The sequence below is a fragment of the Miniopterus schreibersii genome (genome assembly GCF_964146895.1).
Source record: "Miniopterus schreibersii genome assembly, chromosome: 1".
Classification (NCBI taxonomy): domain Eukaryota; kingdom Metazoa; phylum Chordata; class Mammalia; order Chiroptera; family Miniopteridae; genus Miniopterus; species Miniopterus schreibersii.
Window position 1 is genome coordinate 135,481,351 of NC_138101.1, and position 18,103 is coordinate 135,499,453.

Here is an 18,103-nt window from a genome sequence, read left to right on the forward strand (position 1 = left end):
CAGGGAATGATTTAAAACAAACTGTTGTCACATTGTGGCTTGAACCTTGATAATATCAGGAGCTGATTCTAATAATGAAACTGATATTTTTTTTTAATAACCGCTTCATTGAGCTTCAGTTTACATACTGTATAATTCACCCACTTAAAGTATACAGTTTAGTGATATTTAGTATATTCACAGTTGTTCAATCATCACCACAATCTAATTTTAGAACATTTTCATTACCTCAGGAAGAAACCTAGTACCCATGAGCAGTCATTCCCCATTTTCCCTCAAGTCCCCTAGGCCTAAACAGTGACTAAACTGTGTGCGCTCTTGAAGGATTTGCCTGTTCTGTACATTTGTGGTCTTCTGTGACTGGTTGTTTTCACTTAGCAGGAACTGATTCTTGGTGGTGGTGGTGGTGGTGATGATGACAATGATGGCAGATATTTCAGTGTTGTTTTTATAAGCTAAGCACGTTTATGCATTAATTTATTGATTAATAAATCAATCCTTATCCTCTTAATAAATTAACTCGTATCCTCATATAGAGAAAAAGAAACTGAGGCACAGAGAAGCTTGAGTAACTTGCCAAATGTTACACAACTACTCAGTGTTTGAGCCAGGTTTCAAATCAAGCCTGTGTACATGGGTTTGGATTTATGGCAGGCCCATCCCCCTGGGGTATCATAGTGCCCCATGCCAGAGCAAACTGTGGCCTTGAACTATTGCCCAGCCTCTGCCCATAGGCTGCAGGCCCTGAAGAAGGTTACACAGGGGGGGCGGGGGGGGGGGGTTGTGCCTGTATTCTTAACCATTATCCCAATGTTGCCTCCCAAATTATAGTTCCTACTGAGAGGTGGGGACCTAAGAACTATATTCATTATCAAACACTAGTGTCCAGAGGTTCAAAGCATGGCCCAGGTACACACTAGGTTAGAAGGTGAAAGTGTTTCATTTAAATGTTCTTACAGATGCCTGACTTTTCCCGTTTATTCTAGGATGGCCCAGCCACTGTTCTTACTTCTGTGAAGAAGAAAGTAAAGAATGTGGGGATTTTTCTAAAGGTAGGAAGAGGATAATATGCGTGGTATGAGGAAATTTGAGCACAGTAAAGAAGATTAAAAATACTGTCTAAAAAATTAAAACCCAAATTTCTGGTTATGACTTTTTCCCCATAGAATGAGGATGATGAAGAAGAGGAAGAGGAGAAAGATGAGGCTGAGGACCTGTTGGGAAGAGGTTCACGGGCAGCACTACTTACAGAAAGAACACGAGTGAGTTTACTGTTTTAAACTACATTGATCTCAAATTGGTCATGGTTCATGTGTCCTGATAGCTTGGGCTTTTTTCTTCTCTAGAATGAGATGACTGCAGAAGAGAAACGAAGAGCACATCAAAAAGAACTGGCAGCTCAACTCAATGAGGAAGCAAAGAGGCGATTGACTGAACAGAAAGGAGAACAGCAGATTCAGAAGTAAGAGTTTGCATTGAGCAGTGAAATTGTCTCAGGGATATATGTGATTTGCAGAAATTTCTCATAAAATTTTTTATCCCCACTCCAGAGCTCGCAAATCTAATGTGTCCTATAAAAACCCATCTTTGATGCCTAAGGAACCACATATTCGGGAAATGAAGATCTATATTGATAAGAAATATGAGACTGTAATAATGCCTGTGTTTGGCATAGCAACACCTTTTCACATTGCCACGATCAAGGTACTAACATTGAATTAGGTTCCCTACAAACGATTTCTTAAAATAGTAATTGGGTTTACCATAGATTATTCTGTCTAAATCATCTCTCTCATCTTCTGCTATCACTTTCCTTCCTTTTCAGTTTTCACTTTATAGAAAGGTTAATGATGTAGTCTAGAAACATAATTTTCCTTTTTCCTTGAACTTTTAGTTTTCTAGCATTTTTTTAACCTGTGGTTGTACACATGGAATAAGGTACTTGGAGAATTCGTGATTCTTTTGGAAGGGTATTCGGTCATACAAAAAGATATGCTAAATATGTAGTTTATTAGATTTAAATTAAGGTTTACGGGCTAGGTTTAGCAGTCAGCTTGTAACTCCTAACTTAATATGAGCATCTCTATAACTGTAGGAAAGAATCCTGTTTATTTGTTTATTTTAATGCTTTTTCTTTTTTTCAAACAGAATATAAGTATGTCGGTGGAAGGAGATTATACTTACTTGCGAATTAACTTTTATTGTCCGGGCAGTGCTCTGGGCAGGAATGAGGGCAACATTTTTCCTAACCCAGAAGCCACTTTTGTCAAGGAAATGTGAGTCCCCAGGAAAACAGCCATTCTCTGTCCTCTCCTCCCTCATCTCGTGGATGGCAAAGCCCCCGTTGGTGGCACTTGTTTAGGATCACCTTGAAGGCTTTGCACTATTTTGAGGATGAAACATAATTTAGAATCCTCATGAAAATACTTTATACTTACTACACATATTTTACAATAGAATTTCAAGGAAATATGTGCCACGTTGGAATCTATTCCTTCGTGGTGTGGAATGGGATAATTTGGGAGGTTATGCCAGATTTGAAAAATAAGTATGATTGCCCCCATTTAATGGATTAGCCAGCCATTCATAACATTCTCTGTTTAAGAGGGAAGAAAGGGAGAGGGCTTTTTTGTTTGTTTAGCTTTCCAGATATTGTTTCTCCATTCAGTGGTACTGTTTTCTTCTTAAAATATTAAGCCAGTTATAAAATATAGTAATGAGTACAGGTTACCTAGCCTGAAGAAATTCATATATAAACGCTTCCCCCTTTCTACAGTACCTACCGAGCTTCAAATATGAAGGCACCTGGAGAACAGACAGTACCGGCCTTGAACCTTCAGAATGCTTTCCGAATTATAAAAGAAGTACAGAAGCGTTATAAGACCCGGGAAGCAGAAGAGAAAGAGAAGGAGGTGAGCCTGAACACAGACAAAGCACCTTTCTGCAAAACGACACGTGGGTTTTGGGGATGTGTAAAGATATATGAAGATTCATATTAATTTTCATTCCTCTTAGGGCATTGTGAAACAAGACTCCCTGGTGATCAATCTAAACCGGAGTAACCCCAAACTAAAAGATCTATACATTCGTCCAAACATTGCCCAAAAGAGGATGCAAGGTTCACTGGAAGCCCATGTCAATGGTATGGATCATCTCGTGCCTGAGCTTTGTCATCAGGGACACAATTGTAAGAATGACAGATCTGATGATACAGTATGACAAGGAAATGCTGGGAGGAATCTACTTATGTTGCTGTATGGACAGAATGAAAGGAAAGCTCTGTACAGTTGTTGGCATTTCCTCTGACCCTGTTCAAATCAGTCAAAGATGCAGTGCCTCTTGGCCAACCTTATAGTGCTGCTTGGTACTTAGCTGCTTCCTCCACTCCTCCCCCCAGGTTTCCGCTTCACATCTGTTCGGGGAGACAAAGTGGATATTCTGTACAATAACATCAAGCATGCATTGTTCCAGCCCTGTGACGGAGAAATGATTATTGTCTTGCACTTTCACCTCAAGGTATACCTTTCTACTCACTAGCTATGTGATCTTTGGCAAGATCATACTGTCAGCCTGTCCTTTAAAACAGTGATGAAAAATGTCACCGATCACATAAGGTCTTGAAGCAAATTGAATAAAATAATATTTATAAAGTCCGCGGTACCTAACATCTAGAAGATGCTAAGCATATTTGTTTCTTTGGCGATATATAATGACCACCAAAACATAAGGTCTCCAAATTCCTCTTTCTGAAATAGAAAGTCTTTGCTTTAGACACAGTTTATTACCAACATAATCTCTAAAGTCCATTCTAATAAGTAGGAGTACTTTTTAAAATTTATACTCTTTCACATTCCCAAATGTCATTAATTTGTGGTCATTAATTCTCAGGAATACTTTAACTATTTTTACATAAATGCTGTCATTTCCAGTAATGATATTTTTATATTTTCTCATTTTGTTTGTTATCTTGCCTCCTTGTCTGTTGTGTAGGCTGTCTTCTGACTTCTTGTTCTTTCTACTTTATGCCCTCAGAATGCCATCATGTTTGGGAAGAAGCGGCACACAGATGTACAGTTTTACACAGAAGTAGGAGAGATCACCACAGACTTGGGAAAACATCAGCATATGCATGACCGAGATGACCTCTACGCTGAGCAGGTCTGTGAAATTTAGAATTTTATTTGCAGGGTAGTGAGGTAGTATGCTGTCCAAATCTGAGCTCAGTAATTGTTATATTTTCTAAACAACCCCTGAATCTATCTGCAGAATAACTCAGGTATCTGCTGAGCTGGGGTGGTACAGTGGCTTATGGATTACACTTAGGTTGCAGGATCAGCTCTCCAATTAATGGTATGATGGCCTTTAATTAGGTCTACCCATTAGTGTCATAGTTATGACTGCAGAAGCACTTCAAATTTTTTGAAGGGATATACTATTAACAAGTAAAGTGATAGCTGTAGTTAACTAGTATTTTTTTCTCTTACAGATGGAACGAGAAATGAGGCACAAACTGAAAACTGCCTTTAAAAATTTCATTGAGAAAGTAGAGGCTCTAACTAAGGAGGAACTGGAATTTGAAGTGCCTTTTAGGGACTTGGGGTAACATATCTCATTTTTTTTTGGCCTGAAGTTTCACTGGTCTACCTTTTACCAAAATTGGTTATTCTTCCTTTAATAATAATTTAACATACCATGTTCTTTTTTATGTAATTGATAGCCTATGAGATACCCATTTCCTCTTAAAACTTTAAGAGCTGGTATGAGTGTTTAAGACTGAGAGGCTTTCTCTATAAATGAGTCTGTATTGAGTATACTGGATTTTTAGGAATAGGAAAAGGAAAGAAGTTTATTGTGGCAGCAGCAGTTTCTCTTGCAATGAATTTAGTCTTATGTGAGTTCCTTTTCTTACTCACTTTCAGATTTAATGGAGCTCCCTATAGGAGTACCTGCCTCCTTCAGCCCACTAGTAGTGCGCTGGTAAATGCTACAGAATGGGTGAGTGTTTCTTACCCCCTTTTAGTAAGAACATTGTCAGAGAAAAAGGAAGATAGGTGTTTTGAGGACTAGATCCTTGTTTTTTCTTACGATTTTCACTTTTGATACTTATCTTAGACATAAAACTTATAGAACAAATGATTCTTTAGAAGCTTCTTTAAATACTTATTTTGATAGTTTCTTCACGTAGTTTGCTTAAATTTATTCTTGAGAAGATTTTGATCTTGCAGATTCTTTTATTGGGGCTCCTTAATATGTTGTACTGCTGTTAGTCTTTCAAAAAACAAAACGAAACCCCAAAAAGCAGTTTAGTTATCCTATATGTAATGATTTAGATTCTGAAGGTATTTGAAAAATGCTAGGACTTGGGCAAAGTATTTATATGATGATGATCCAGTTATTCCTTGACAGCCACCTTTTGTGGTGACATTGGATGAAGTGGAGCTGATTCACTTCGAGCGGGTTCAGTTTCACTTGAAGAACTTCGATATGGTAATTGTCTACAAGGACTACAGCAAGAAGGTGACGATGATCAACGCCATTCCGGTAGCCTCTCTCGACCCCATCAAGGAATGGTTGAAGTAAGTAAATCTGCCGGTGATCTCTCATTTACCCCATGAACCCAGTATTATAAAATATAAGTGGTATGTTGTACATAAAAATCTGAGACTGTCTTTGAGTTGAGTTAGAAACTGGGACTTGAAAATGTGGCATCTGTTAGAGCTATTCACTTTTTTTCTGAATACCCAACAATAATTTATGGATACTTACACAAGGAAAATCAAAGTCAGATCTTTTCTGACTCTATTTGATATATGTTTGAAAAGAGCTATACACATTTATAGTAATGTTTGCAAAAAGTGGGGAGTATTTATTTTATTTTATTTTATTTTATTTTATTTTATTTTATTTTATTTTATTTTATTTTATTTTATTTTATTTTATTTTATTTTATTTTATTTTATTTTATTTTATTTTATTTTATTTTATTTTATTTTATTTTATTTTATTTTACTTTACCCACTGACACCATATGCTCACACTTCAGCTAAAAGTATTTCTCATGAAAGTGCTAGAACCCCAATAAAGAGGTAAAGTTTCAGGCTTGGGTAGCCATGAGAATAGTTTGCTCTGTTCCCTACCTTCCCTCTTCATTGTATGGGAAAGGGAGATGCTTTAAATGTAGTCTCCTCTTAAGAAATATGTTGAGAGCTTAGAAATAAACTAGAAAAATAGACATTTATGATTTCCATAAGGATTTTTCTAAGAAACATGTGCAGGTAGGTGATAAAGGATCACAAATATGTGTAAATGCATATGACTTTTTCAAATCAGCTTTATTGAGGTACCAGTTTCATGTAATAATACCAATTAAAAGTGTATGATTTGATGAGTTCTAACATATACAGTCCTATATCTACTATCATAATCAGGCTATAGAACATTTCCTTCACTCCTAAAAGTGCTCATACCCCTTAATCAATCCCCTTAACCCCATGCCTGGTTTTTGTCACTATATACTTTTCAGGAGAGTCTAGAAGATTCCAGAATCTAGAATTCTGTATAAATGGAAATATACAGGATTGTAATCTTCTGTATCTTGCATCCTTCACTTAGCATAATGCTTTTGAAATTTATCCAAGTTGTGCATCAATACTTCATTCCTTTTTATTACTAAGGAGTATTCCACTGTCGATATTCCATACTTAACCCATTTACCAGTTAATAGACATTTGGGTTGTTTCCATTTGAGGACTATTATGAATAGCTGCTATAGACATTATATACAGATCTTTATATGGACATATGTTTTCATTTCTCTTGGGTAAATTACCTAAAATTGGAGTTGCTGGTCATATGGTTAAATTTATATTTAGTTTTATAAGAAACTATAAAATCTTTTCCAGAGTGCTGGGAAACCTGCAGTGTGTGAGAACTGTAGTTGCTCCACATCTTCACCAGTACTTGTCAGTCTTTTTTCTTTCCTTTTTTTTTTAAAAAAATATATCTTTATTGATTTCAGAGAAAGGAAGGAAGAGGGGGAGAGAGGTAGAAACATCAATGATGAGAGAGTCATTGATCGGCTGCCTCCTGCACGCCTCCGACTGGGGACCGAGCCTACAACCCTGACATGTGCCCTGACCAGGAATCAAACCGCAATCTCCTGGGTCCTAGGTCAATGCTCAACTGCTGAGCCGTGCCCAGCCGGGCTGTTGTCAGTCCTCTTAATATTAGCCATTATAGTGGGTGTGTAGTGCTGTCTCATTGTTGTTTCTATTTGCATTTCCATGATGACTAATGATGTTGAGCACCTTTATGCTTAGGTGTCATTCTTTACCTTTAATGGAGTATATTCATATATTTTGCCCATGTTGAAAATCTGTTACTGAGTTGAAGAATTCTTTAGGCTGGATACAAGTCCTTCATCAAATACAGGTTTTCTATATTTTTTCCTCCAGTGATAGTTTTTTTGCCTCTTCATTTTATTTTTATTTTTTCCTTTTTTTAACATATCTTTATTGATTTCAGAGAGGAAAGAAAGGGGAGAGAGAGATAGAAACATCAATGATGAGAGAGTCACTGATCGGCTGCCTAGCCCTCAACCCGGGCATGTGTCCCTACCCGGAACTGAACCCCGATCTCCTGGATCCCAGGTCGACGCCCAACCGCTGAGCCACGCCCGGCCAGGCGCCTCTTCATTTTCTTAAGTGTCTTTTACAAACCAGAAGTGTAAAATTTTCACGAAATGTTTGGTCAACTTCTTTTGTAATTGTACTCATTTTTTATCAAATGAATTTTTCCTAACCCAAGGCCATAAAAATATTTCTCTCTCCTAGAGTTTTATAGGTTTAGGCCTTACATTCAGGTCTGTGATCCATTTTGAGTTAATTTTTACTGTGGTATAAGGGTCAAGGTTCATACTTTGGAGAGAGATATATATATATATATATATATATATATATATATATATATATATATATATATATATATGTATGTATATACACACACACACACACACACACACACACACACACACAATTCTAGTATGAATTGTTGAAAAGGTTATCCCTTACCCATTGAATTACCTTAGCATCTTTTACAAAAAAAAAAAATTGGCCTTGTAGGAGAGAGTCTATTTCTAAATTGTATTCTGTTCCACCAGTATATGTGTGTCCTTATATTGATACCATATTGTCTTATTTATTGTAGCTTTATAGTAAATCTTAAAATCAAGTGTAGTCCTCCAATTTTGTTCCTTTTCAGAATTGGCTATTATTAATTTAGCTATTCGATATAAATTTTAGAATTAACTTGTGTCTTTCAACAAACTGGTGTGTTTTATCTAATTTACCAACTTTAGTATCTGTAAGATCTATAATGATGTCCCCTTTCATTCTTAATATTGATAATTTGTTTTCTCTTTTTGTTGGTCAGTCTGGCTAGAGGATTATCAATTTTATTGGGGGTTTTTTGGGGGTTTTTTTTCATCATTATGAAATGTCCCTCAGTCCTAGTATTCCTCTTTTTGAAATCTACTTGATGTTATATTACTATAGACTTCTAGCTTTGGTTAGCATGGTCTGTCTTTTTTTCTTTCCATTTACTTTTAACTTAAATTACTTTATATTAAAGTGGCTTACTTGTAGATAGCATACATTTGGATCTCATGTTTTTAAATCCATTATGAGAATGTATACCTTTTCTTTTGATTATTGAAAACACATCGTTTGTACTTAATGTAATTATTTCTCTTCTATCCTTTCTGCTATTGTCATACATAATACTTCTAATATGCTATGAATTCCACAATTTGTTGTCATTATTTTAGCTTTAAAAGTCACCTTTTTTTTTATTGTTAAATATATCTTTATTGATTTTAGAGAAAGAAAAGGGGAGGGAGAGAGAGAGAGATAGAAACATCAATGATGAGAGAGTCATTGATCAAGCCCGCAACCCGGGCATGTGCCCTGACCGGGAATGGAACCCTGATCACCTGGATCCCAGGTCGACAATCAACCGCTGAGCCACGCCTGGCCGGGCTAAAAGTCACCTTTTAATTTACAAAATGAGGGGGAAAGTCTTTTGTATGACTCATATTTACCATTCCTAGTGCTCTTGCCATTTGTATAGTTCCAATCTTCTATCTATAGCCTTCTGCTGTAATTTTCCTTCACCTCAGACCTTTAGCATTTGAGCTACAGGTTTTCTATGTAAATTGCCTCAGCATATTTCTTGAAAGTATTTCACTTTCATTCAGAAGGTGTTTTTGCTGGATATAGAATTCTAAGTTGATGGTCTTTTCTTTGAATATTTAAGATGTTGCTTCTTGTCTTTCAGCTTTCAGGGTTTTTGTTGATATCTGCTGTCATTGTTCCTCTGTCTTTTTTTTGCAGGCTGCTTTAAGATTTTCTATTTGTCATTGGTTTTCAGCACTTTGATGACCAGGTGTTTTGGTGTGGTTTTCTTTATTATTATTCTGCTCGATGTGTATTGAGCTTCTTAGATCTGTGGGCTTTATCATTTTTATCATATTTGGAAATGTTCTGGCCAGGAATCTTCAAGTATTTTTGTTCTTTCCTCTGTCATCCCCCCTCCTTTTTTTCCTGAGAGTGAGTACACAAATTTTATTTATTCATCTCATCATCTTCAAGTGCTTCTCTTATTTATTGAACATACGGAACATATTTATAATTACTTTTTAACATCTTTATTTGCTGCTTCATCCATCATTTTTATATTTTCTGTATGTGTTTCTATTGGTTGATTTTTCTCCCGCTTCTTTGCATGCCTGGTAATTTGTGATTGGTTGCCAGACATTGTGACTCCACATTTTGGGGTGCTAAGTTTTGTTATTTTAAATTTTTCAGATTTTATTCTAAGGTACAGTTAAGTTACTTGGATTCTGTTTGATTTTTTTAAGACTTGTTCTCATGTGTCATGAGTGCTGAATCAGAATTGCCTTGAGTCTGGGGCTAATTAGTCCCGTTGCTGAGGTAGCACTTTTCTAAGGACCCTACCTGATTCCCTGTGTGTTTTGAGGTCTTTGCACTGAAGCTGATTGGAGCAGGAATTATTTCCACCTCTCTGTGAGATCTGGGAATTGTGTGGCCTACCACTTTCTGGTGTTTCCTTGCCCCGGTCTGATTAATTTCCTTTTGTGCTTGTGCAGATTAGTTCTCAGCTACAGAATTGAGGGGATCCTTCAGCAAATCTTCAGAGCTTTTCCTATCACTCTATCTTTTAGTACTCTGTCCCACAAATTCTAGCTGTGTCAGCCTCCCCAAATTATCCTCTCTCTGTCTCTCTCTCTCTTACTCTCAACTCCAACAGCCTACCAAGCTCTAGGTACGTTTTTCCTTCCTGAAAAAAATGGAAAAAGGAAGAAGGTGAACTCAGACTTGTTTGGTTGAGGGATAGAGCTTACTTCAATTGGATTGTTCTGATGTGAGGGCTACTGCTCAGGAAGACCAAATATCAACCATTTGGGCATGTTCTTGTGGCACAGTGCAAAGAATACCTGTTCCCATACATTTTTATTTAATTTTTTATTTATAGGTTTTTAGGAGAGGAAGGGAAAGAGAGAAACATTGATTTGTTGTTCCACTTATTTATGCATTCATTGGTTAATTCTTATATTTGTGCCCTGACCGGGGATTGAACCAACAACCTTGGCGTATCAAAATGATGCTCTAACCAACTGAGCTACCCAGCCAGGGCCATTCCCATACACTTAAGAAAAGGTTAGCTGCTCTTTGGAGATTCTAATCACCAGTATGACAACTGGACATTCTCAGAAAATATAGAGGATTGATTTTGATTTGTGATGTCATTTCTCTCAGTTCCTGTGACCTAAAGTATACAGAAGGAGTACAGTCCCTCAACTGGACTAAAATCATGAAGACTATTGTGGATGATCCTGAGGGCTTCTTCGAACAAGGTGGCTGGTCTTTCCTGGAGCCTGAGGGTGAGGTGCGTGAGTGTGGGGTTTCTTTTCTGCTTTATAGTTATCAGTTATTATTTGGGCAATTAGGAGAATACCATTTAAGTAGTGCCTAAGAGACCAGACCAAGAGGGAAAAACTCTGGACACACCTTAGTATTATTGTTTCTCCAAAGTAGTTTTATAGGTAAATGATAAATTAACTGGGCATTTGTAGCCATTGACAAGGTTTCCTTGAAATTACAAAAACTGTTCTTTCAATGATTCTCTTGTTTTGTTTTGTTTTTTTTTGTTTTGTTTTGTTTTTTTTTGTTTTGTTTTGTTTTGTTTTGTTTTGTTTTGTTTTGTTTTGTTAATCATCACCTGAGGATATTTTTTGTTAATCCTCACCTGAGGATCATTGATTTTTAAGATGGAGGGAGAGAGAGAGTCATCCATTGGTTGCCTCCTGCACATGCCCCAACTGGGACCGGGGATTGAACCTGCAATCCAGGAACATGCCCTTGATCAGGGATCAAACCTTCGACCCTTTGGTAGACAGGCTAATGCTCTAACCAGTGGGCCAAGTGACTCTAAGAAATATGAATTATGATTTAGATATTTAGGCTATCTAATAAAACAGTAAATATTATTATTCTTTCTCTAATTCACCAGGGTAGTGATGCTGAGGAAGGGGATTCAGAGTCTGAAATCGAAGATGAGACTTTTAATCCTTCAGAGGATGACTATGAAGAAGAAGAGGAGGACAGTGATGAAGATTATTCATCAGAAGCTGAAGAATCAGGTAAGCCTTTATAAGGAAAAGTTTCTGTGGCTTCCTAATCTAATGTCATTTCTAGAAACTACTTTTGTAAAAGGGAAGAATTCTCTCATTCCATTCCAGTCTCATGACTAATTTTTAATCAATTTTCAGACTATTCCAAGGAATCATTGGGCAGTGAAGAAGAGAGTGGAAAGGATTGGGATGAACTAGAGGAAGAAGCCCGAAAAGGTAAATTTTTGTTTGTGTTATTTTTTTATTATTTTTTTTAATATATCTTTATTGATTTCAGAGAGGGGAAGGGAGAGGGAAAGAGAGAGATAGAAACACCAATGAGAGAGTTATTGATCGAGCCCGAAACCCGGGCATGTGCCCTAACCGGGAATCGAACCCCGATCGCCTGGATCCTAGGTCAATGCTCAACCACTGAGCCACCCCCGGCCGGGCTGTTTTATTTTTTGAGGCACAAATTTCTAACAGATGTTAGTCCTTAACCAGTGGAGCAAAGGAGGTCTGAAATTTGTCTATATTCTCCAAGAGGCATGACTGCCTAATTGGATGCTTTTTTCATCTGCTCAAGCCCCCAATGGGCCCATAGCCATATAGTTTTATAAGGCTCCAGAATTAGGCCATTCAGTTTCCAGATCTAAGTCCTATAATAGTCTTACTTTCTAGGCTCTTCTCTGTTAGGAATTTTTTTATAGTTCCAGTTTAATTACTCTGAAACTAAATGCCAAATATAAGTTAAAGATAAAAGGAAATGCCCTGGCCGTAGAGCTCAGATAGTTAGAGCACCTCCCAGTACACCAAGGTTGCAGGTTTAATCCCCAGCCAGGGCACATACAAGAAGCAACCAGTGAATGCATCACTAAGTGGGAAAAGAAATTGATGTTTGTTTCTTTCTCTCTCTCTCTTCCTCCTTTCCTCCCTCCCTCCCTTTCTCCCTCTCCCTCTCTCTAAAATCAATAAATAAAACTTTAAAAAAAAAAAAAGGCATGCCCAGCGGGCATTGCTCAGTGGTTGAGCATCGACCTAGGATCTAGGAGATCGAGGTTCGATTCCCAGTCAGGTCAGGGCACATGCCCGGGTTGCAGGCTGCAGCCATTCAATGACTCTCTCATCATTGATGTTTCTATCTCTGTCTCTTCCTCTCCCTTCCTCTCTCTGAAATCAATAAAGATATATTTTTTTAAAAAAAGACATTTATTGTGTCCTAAGCGTTGTGATAGCTACTTTGCATAGATTACCTTATTTGTTTATAATTTTCCATTTTATAAACAAACCAAGGCTCAGAAATGTTAAGTACTTGCCCAGGCATTCACAACTAGTAAGTAACTGAGTCAAGATGAAAACAGGTCTAACTTCCAACTATATTCTGTATACTATTCCATGCTATCAGGTAGCATTAGGTTCCTGAAGCTAACCTATATCCAATCAGTAACGTCTCTTTCTTCTGATTAGCGGACCGTGAAAGTCGTTACGAGGAAGAAGAAGAACAGAGTCGAAGTATGAGCCGGAAGAGGAAGGCATCTGTGCACAGTTCAGGCCGTGGCTCTAACCGTGGTTCCAGACACAGCTCTGCACCCCCCAAGAAAAAGAGGAAGTAATTTCTGAACTTTGGCCCTCAGCTCCATTCTTCCTCCAGCCAACCCCTGAAAATTTTACATAACAGAAACTGTATTTTTCCTTTTTTTCTTTTGAAGTTTTGCCATTGTGTTTATGGGTTTAGGGGGCCATTTGTGTGGACCAATCTACTCGGGGAATTCCAGGCCCACCAGGACGCGTGCCAATGGCCCCATCCAAATGGCAAGGCAGGAGATGTTCTTGAAGAGGGGCAGACGCTTCCGCTGTTAATAAATACCGTTTCATTCCTCTCTTCCTGTCACCTTCTGCCAGGACATCCGTGGCTTCTGACATCTTATTCTTTGATGTCTCAAAGCTGTATTTCCAAGATGTTGGTACAGGTGACTCTAACTACTTGTACCATGGTTCTTGACCAGCAGATTCGATCCACCATCCTACCCTACGGCCATGACCTTCCTCACATCTCTAAGTTCCGTCTTTGCAGTACTCAAGAACAGGTTCTTGGAATTTGCTAATGATTGTGACAAACTATACAACTTGAGCTAGTGAGGCAGATCAGGCTGTTACCTCCGTCTGAGATTTCCTGCTTTCTTGCCTCATGCAGATTCTGGGGTATCTCTGCTGCCTTGGAAGACATAAGAAGCAGCAGCACTTCCTGGCTTGGTTTCATCCTTTCAAATTCACACATGGTATATTGGTAGAAACAAAATTTACCGTGGTTTTTTTTTTCTGATATACCTGAGTAAGAATAGTTGTGCTTCATATACTGCTTCTAGTAAAATCTAGAAGGAGGCTCATGACTAAGGAGTCAACATTTAGATCTGGAAGGGGCAAGAGCCATGCCTTGGGCCTAGAATACCCTGATGAGAAAAGAAAAGAGGAAGGGGGGCCACATCTACAACACGGCCTCTCGTCACTGCTGCTCCTTATTTTTACTTGTCTTGCATTGTCCTGTATTTATCACAGTTTCTGTTGAACAGCTTTTTAAGTATTTGGGGAGTTTATCTTGCCGTCCTCCCCCTCCTGGTTCTCTGCACCCACCTGTTCCACTGCAGTTCATTCTGTGTTCTGTGACTTTAAGAGAGGATGAGGAGGGGTCTCAGATTTTGTTTGTTTGTTTGTTTGTTTTTTCTCCTTAGCAGTAGGACTTGATATTTTCAATTTTGGAAAAACTAAAAGATAAATAAACTGTGGTTTTTTTTGTTGTTGTTTTGTTTTTGTAAATTCAACTTCTGTGGCAGTTCTTTTGCAGTTCCTGAAAGCAAGCCTGCTTGCCTGGTTGAGTGCTAAGGTGTTAGAAAATAATGCCTTTGTCCCGCTAATATCACAAAAACAAACTTACACATTCTGAGCTTTCATGATTAGGTTGAGAGCTACTAGACATCACAGTAAACCAAGTTTATGGGTTAGCAAGTTACTTTATAAGAGACTTTTTACTATTGTTCCCTCACAGAGTTTAGAATGGAATAGCACTTGTTCTATGATGAAAACAAAACTTCGATCATCTCCTTGTAAATAGCATGGAAGGCGGCAGCAGCTTGGAGGGACACCTTCAGGCTTCCTATTGGGGTAGCCGGGTCTGCAGGGCTAACAACTGTTGGGGAAGGAAAAAAGCGTGTCAGTCAGGCAGCAGCATCATTCAATTAAAAAGCATGTTGGGTGCCAGGGATACTGAGTTACTTTATCTCTTGGGGGGGGCAGTATTCAGTCTAGTGGAAGATGAAAATATAGTATGTTAAGTGCTGTGATGAAAACAAGGAGCTTTGGGAACAAAGAAGTGGCACCTAATCCAGGATGGAGCAGTTGAAAAAGGCTTTCTGGAGACGATCCCTGAACTGAGTCTTTAAAAAAGAAACGGTATTTTAAGCATGTGCCAAGACATGAGGACATGACAAGTTTGGAAAATTGCAAGGAGCTGCAGAAATGAAGCCATGCAGATAAACAGGCCAGATCATAAAGGGCCTTGTTTGTCTTCTAAGGAATTTGGTTTTAACTGAAAGTTTTAGTGACAGTTTTTATTTGGATTCTAGAAAAATGACTATTATTTGGATAATATATTCAAAGGGGGCACAAAAAGACCAGGAAGGGTAGTTAAAAGGCTTCAGCAGTAATTCAGGAGAGAAATGAAGGGGTCTGAAGTACAACAAAGGGTAGGGAGGTAGGGATAGATTCAGAATATTTAAAGAGATAAAATAGAATTTTATTGAATGTTGGGAGTGAGGAGAAGGTTGGAACCAATGGTGACCATGCTAATTTGGATAAGATGGGTAGTGGGTAAGGGGACATAAGGTACAAGGTTGTGGGGGACAGAGAGGTACTAAGGGCATACGAGTAGTGACGTAGTTTGCTTTAAGTCTAAATTGTATTAAAAACAGATTTGAGATCATTTCTAGGTTTTAATTAAAATCCTGAGAGTGAATGCAAACACCTAGGAAAAGGGTATATGGAGAATAAAAGGCCAAGAATTGAACCAGGGGAATCCAACACTCAAACCCAGGATGAAGGACTTGCAAAGGAAACAGAAGGACCCCCCCCAGGGAGTGATATGGACAGTTGAAATGGCCTACAAACCAAGGGAGAAGAGTTTAAAAAGGAGAATGAGGAATCTAGTAGGATGACTAAGGAAACCAGTTGGATTTGGCAATAAGGAAAATTGGTAAGAACAGTCCAAAGTGTTTGGATGGAAACTTGATCTTAGTTGAAGAGTGTAGGTGGCGCCAAAATAAGAGTATTGTGGGCTGACCAACCATTCAGCAAATACTTCAAGGGGCCGAGTTTTGAAGTGAAAGAAAATATAGCTGCAGAGTTTTGAGGCCTGAATGGAAGGGAGGCCATAATAAGGAAATCACTATAAATTTCTTTTGATTATTAAAAAAAGTTTGAGAAGCACTCATTGGCTTTAGGGATTTTGAGGTCACCAGAAAAGGCTTAAGAGGATTTCCCTTATGTACAAAGGGCTATGGACGTCGGGAAGAGCATGGCCGGTTAAGGAAATGGGGACAGGAATAAAAATTGGGAGTGAGAGGTGGGAAACAGCTAACAGAGGTGGCGCTTGCCACGTCCTAAGCATTTTATCCCTGCTTAATCCTGCACTCAAGTACTCCTTAGTCCCCATGACGGTAGGACATAGGAACTACTATTCTCAGAGCTGAAGCAGGCACAGAGTGGTTAAATAACATGCCCAAGATCACAATTAACTAACTAGTGGAATATAATGAAGAATCTTGTCCGGTGAAAGTTTGAACTTTGTAACCCTTGCCCTAAAGAGTTTTCCTCAAAATTTCTAATAATTAGTAAAAGTTATATCATGACTCAAACATGTACATAAATCAAGTTTCACAAAATATTTACTCTGCAACGTACTCTGATGTTTTCTACAGTTTTCTGCGTTCTTTTTCCTTCAAACTCTGTGACTCACTAATCTCACTATCCACTAAAGGGTTATGACAGGAAGTTCGAAAACCATTGATCTAGAAAATAGTCTCAAATGCCTACTACAGTCTAGCAGCTAAGGCAAATGCGTGAAGTCCCAGCTGTGTAAGGTAACAGGGAGCAGTGAGGACTGGACAGAGCAGGCCCGCTGAGAGGCCTTCAAACGCAGATATTGTTAAAACATGTTGGTCTTACAGCAAGGAGTCTTAAAAACGAATTTAAGAAGAATGTGGTGATCAGATATATAGAAACACTGTAGTAGATGGAAATGGGGTGGGAGAAACCAGTGGCTGGGAGACCAGTTCAGAAAACTAGTACAGCAGTTGGAATGTAGTCAAGGCACTTGTGCAGTAGAATAGATAAGACTTGGTCACCAATATTGTGAGAGATGATGGAAGAGGAAAGTTGGTGTATATTTAAGAGACTGGGCGCATAATAAGGCATTAAAACAGAAGGGGTATTAGCTGCCTTTACAAACCTTATATGCTTAAGAGAGGTCAGGAATTCTGGTGTTTAAATTTGATTGAAATTAAAAGGACTTGTCTTTTCACTTTTCCAGTCTCAAACATTGGAGAGTTGTAATACATTGTAGTAATGAGGTATATGGGCTAAAATAGACAACTGACTACCCTCAGGCTTGATTTAGAAATAAATAGAGCTGTAGGGATTTCAATCCAGTTTGTGTCTCAAACTTTGTAGCAGTAATTATGTACTGAAGGTAAAACAGGAAAAGTATTCATGATTAGGATGACTTGCTTAGAAACAAGTAGAATTGAGAAACACAAAAAATTTATTACTCACTGTCTAGCTCTTGCTCTACAATGTCTCTTCCTGATTCCATAATCTGCCATAGTTTCAGATATGCATATCCTACTTCTTGACATTCATTATTTTCGTCATCCATAGGATCACTTACCACTGTGAACTTTAAACTAAAGGGGGAAAAATTGTGTTTAACTCAGCATTGCTGATACCCTTAGGCTTAAAAAAAAAATAAGGCTAAAAGTAATTATAAATTAGACAATGTCTTCCTTGAATCACTTTTTCTTTGCCTCCATTTTACAAGACTACAGCAGCAGAAGAGCCAGGAACTGGTATAATTTAAAGTAACAACCGGGCCCTGGCCAGGTAGCTCAGTTGATTGAAGCGCTATCCCGGACACCAAAAGGTCGCACGTTGGATTCCCAGCCTAGATTGTGGCTTCAATCCTCGATTCAGTTGGCAACAGATCAATGTTTCTCTCTGACACTGATGTTTCTCTCTCTCTCCCCCTTCCTGTCTGTCTAAAAAAAAAAATCAATGAAAACATATACTCAGCCAGGCCAGTGTGGCTCAGTGGTTGAGCACTGACTCCTGAAGCAGGAGATCAAGATTCAATTCTTGGTCTGGGCA

General features: G+C 38.2%; 2 protein-coding genes across 2 annotated transcripts in view; one reads left to right on the top strand and one right to left on the bottom strand.

Annotated features, from left to right (window-relative positions):
• SUPT16H (SPT16 homolog, facilitates chromatin remodeling subunit) overlaps positions 1–14,484 on the top strand; it is a 39,957-nt gene extending 25,473 nt beyond the window's left edge. The window contains exons 11-26 of the mRNA XM_081142489.1: positions 987–1,052; positions 1,167–1,262; positions 1,347–1,462; positions 1,551–1,704; positions 2,149–2,276; positions 2,777–2,912; positions 3,016–3,142; positions 3,398–3,516; positions 4,033–4,158; positions 4,487–4,599; positions 4,920–4,995; positions 5,407–5,576; positions 10,836–10,965; positions 11,590–11,719; positions 11,849–11,926; positions 13,157–14,484. Of these exons, the coding sequence (XP_080998615.1) occupies positions 987–1,052; positions 1,167–1,262; positions 1,347–1,462; positions 1,551–1,704; positions 2,149–2,276; positions 2,777–2,912; positions 3,016–3,142; positions 3,398–3,516; positions 4,033–4,158; positions 4,487–4,599; positions 4,920–4,995; positions 5,407–5,576; positions 10,836–10,965; positions 11,590–11,719; positions 11,849–11,926; positions 13,157–13,302 (1,911 nt within the window). The 3' untranslated portion in view covers positions 13,303–14,484. The remainder of the gene's footprint in view (positions 1–986; positions 1,053–1,166; positions 1,263–1,346; positions 1,463–1,550; positions 1,705–2,148; positions 2,277–2,776; positions 2,913–3,015; positions 3,143–3,397; positions 3,517–4,032; positions 4,159–4,486; positions 4,600–4,919; positions 4,996–5,406; positions 5,577–10,835; positions 10,966–11,589; positions 11,720–11,848; positions 11,927–13,156) is intronic.
• Positions 14,485–14,757: 273 nt separating this feature from the next.
• RPGRIP1 (RPGR interacting protein 1) overlaps positions 14,758–18,103 on the bottom strand; it is a gene marked incomplete at its 3' end in the record, with an annotated part of 31,947 nt that continues 28,601 nt past the window's right edge. Inside the window, exons 16-17 of the mRNA XM_081142553.1 lie at positions 17,513–17,643; positions 14,758–14,873 (exon numbers count right to left, since the gene is read on the bottom strand). Of these exons, the coding sequence (XP_080998679.1) occupies positions 14,758–14,873; positions 17,513–17,643 (247 nt within the window). The remainder of the gene's footprint in view (positions 14,874–17,512; positions 17,644–18,103) is intronic.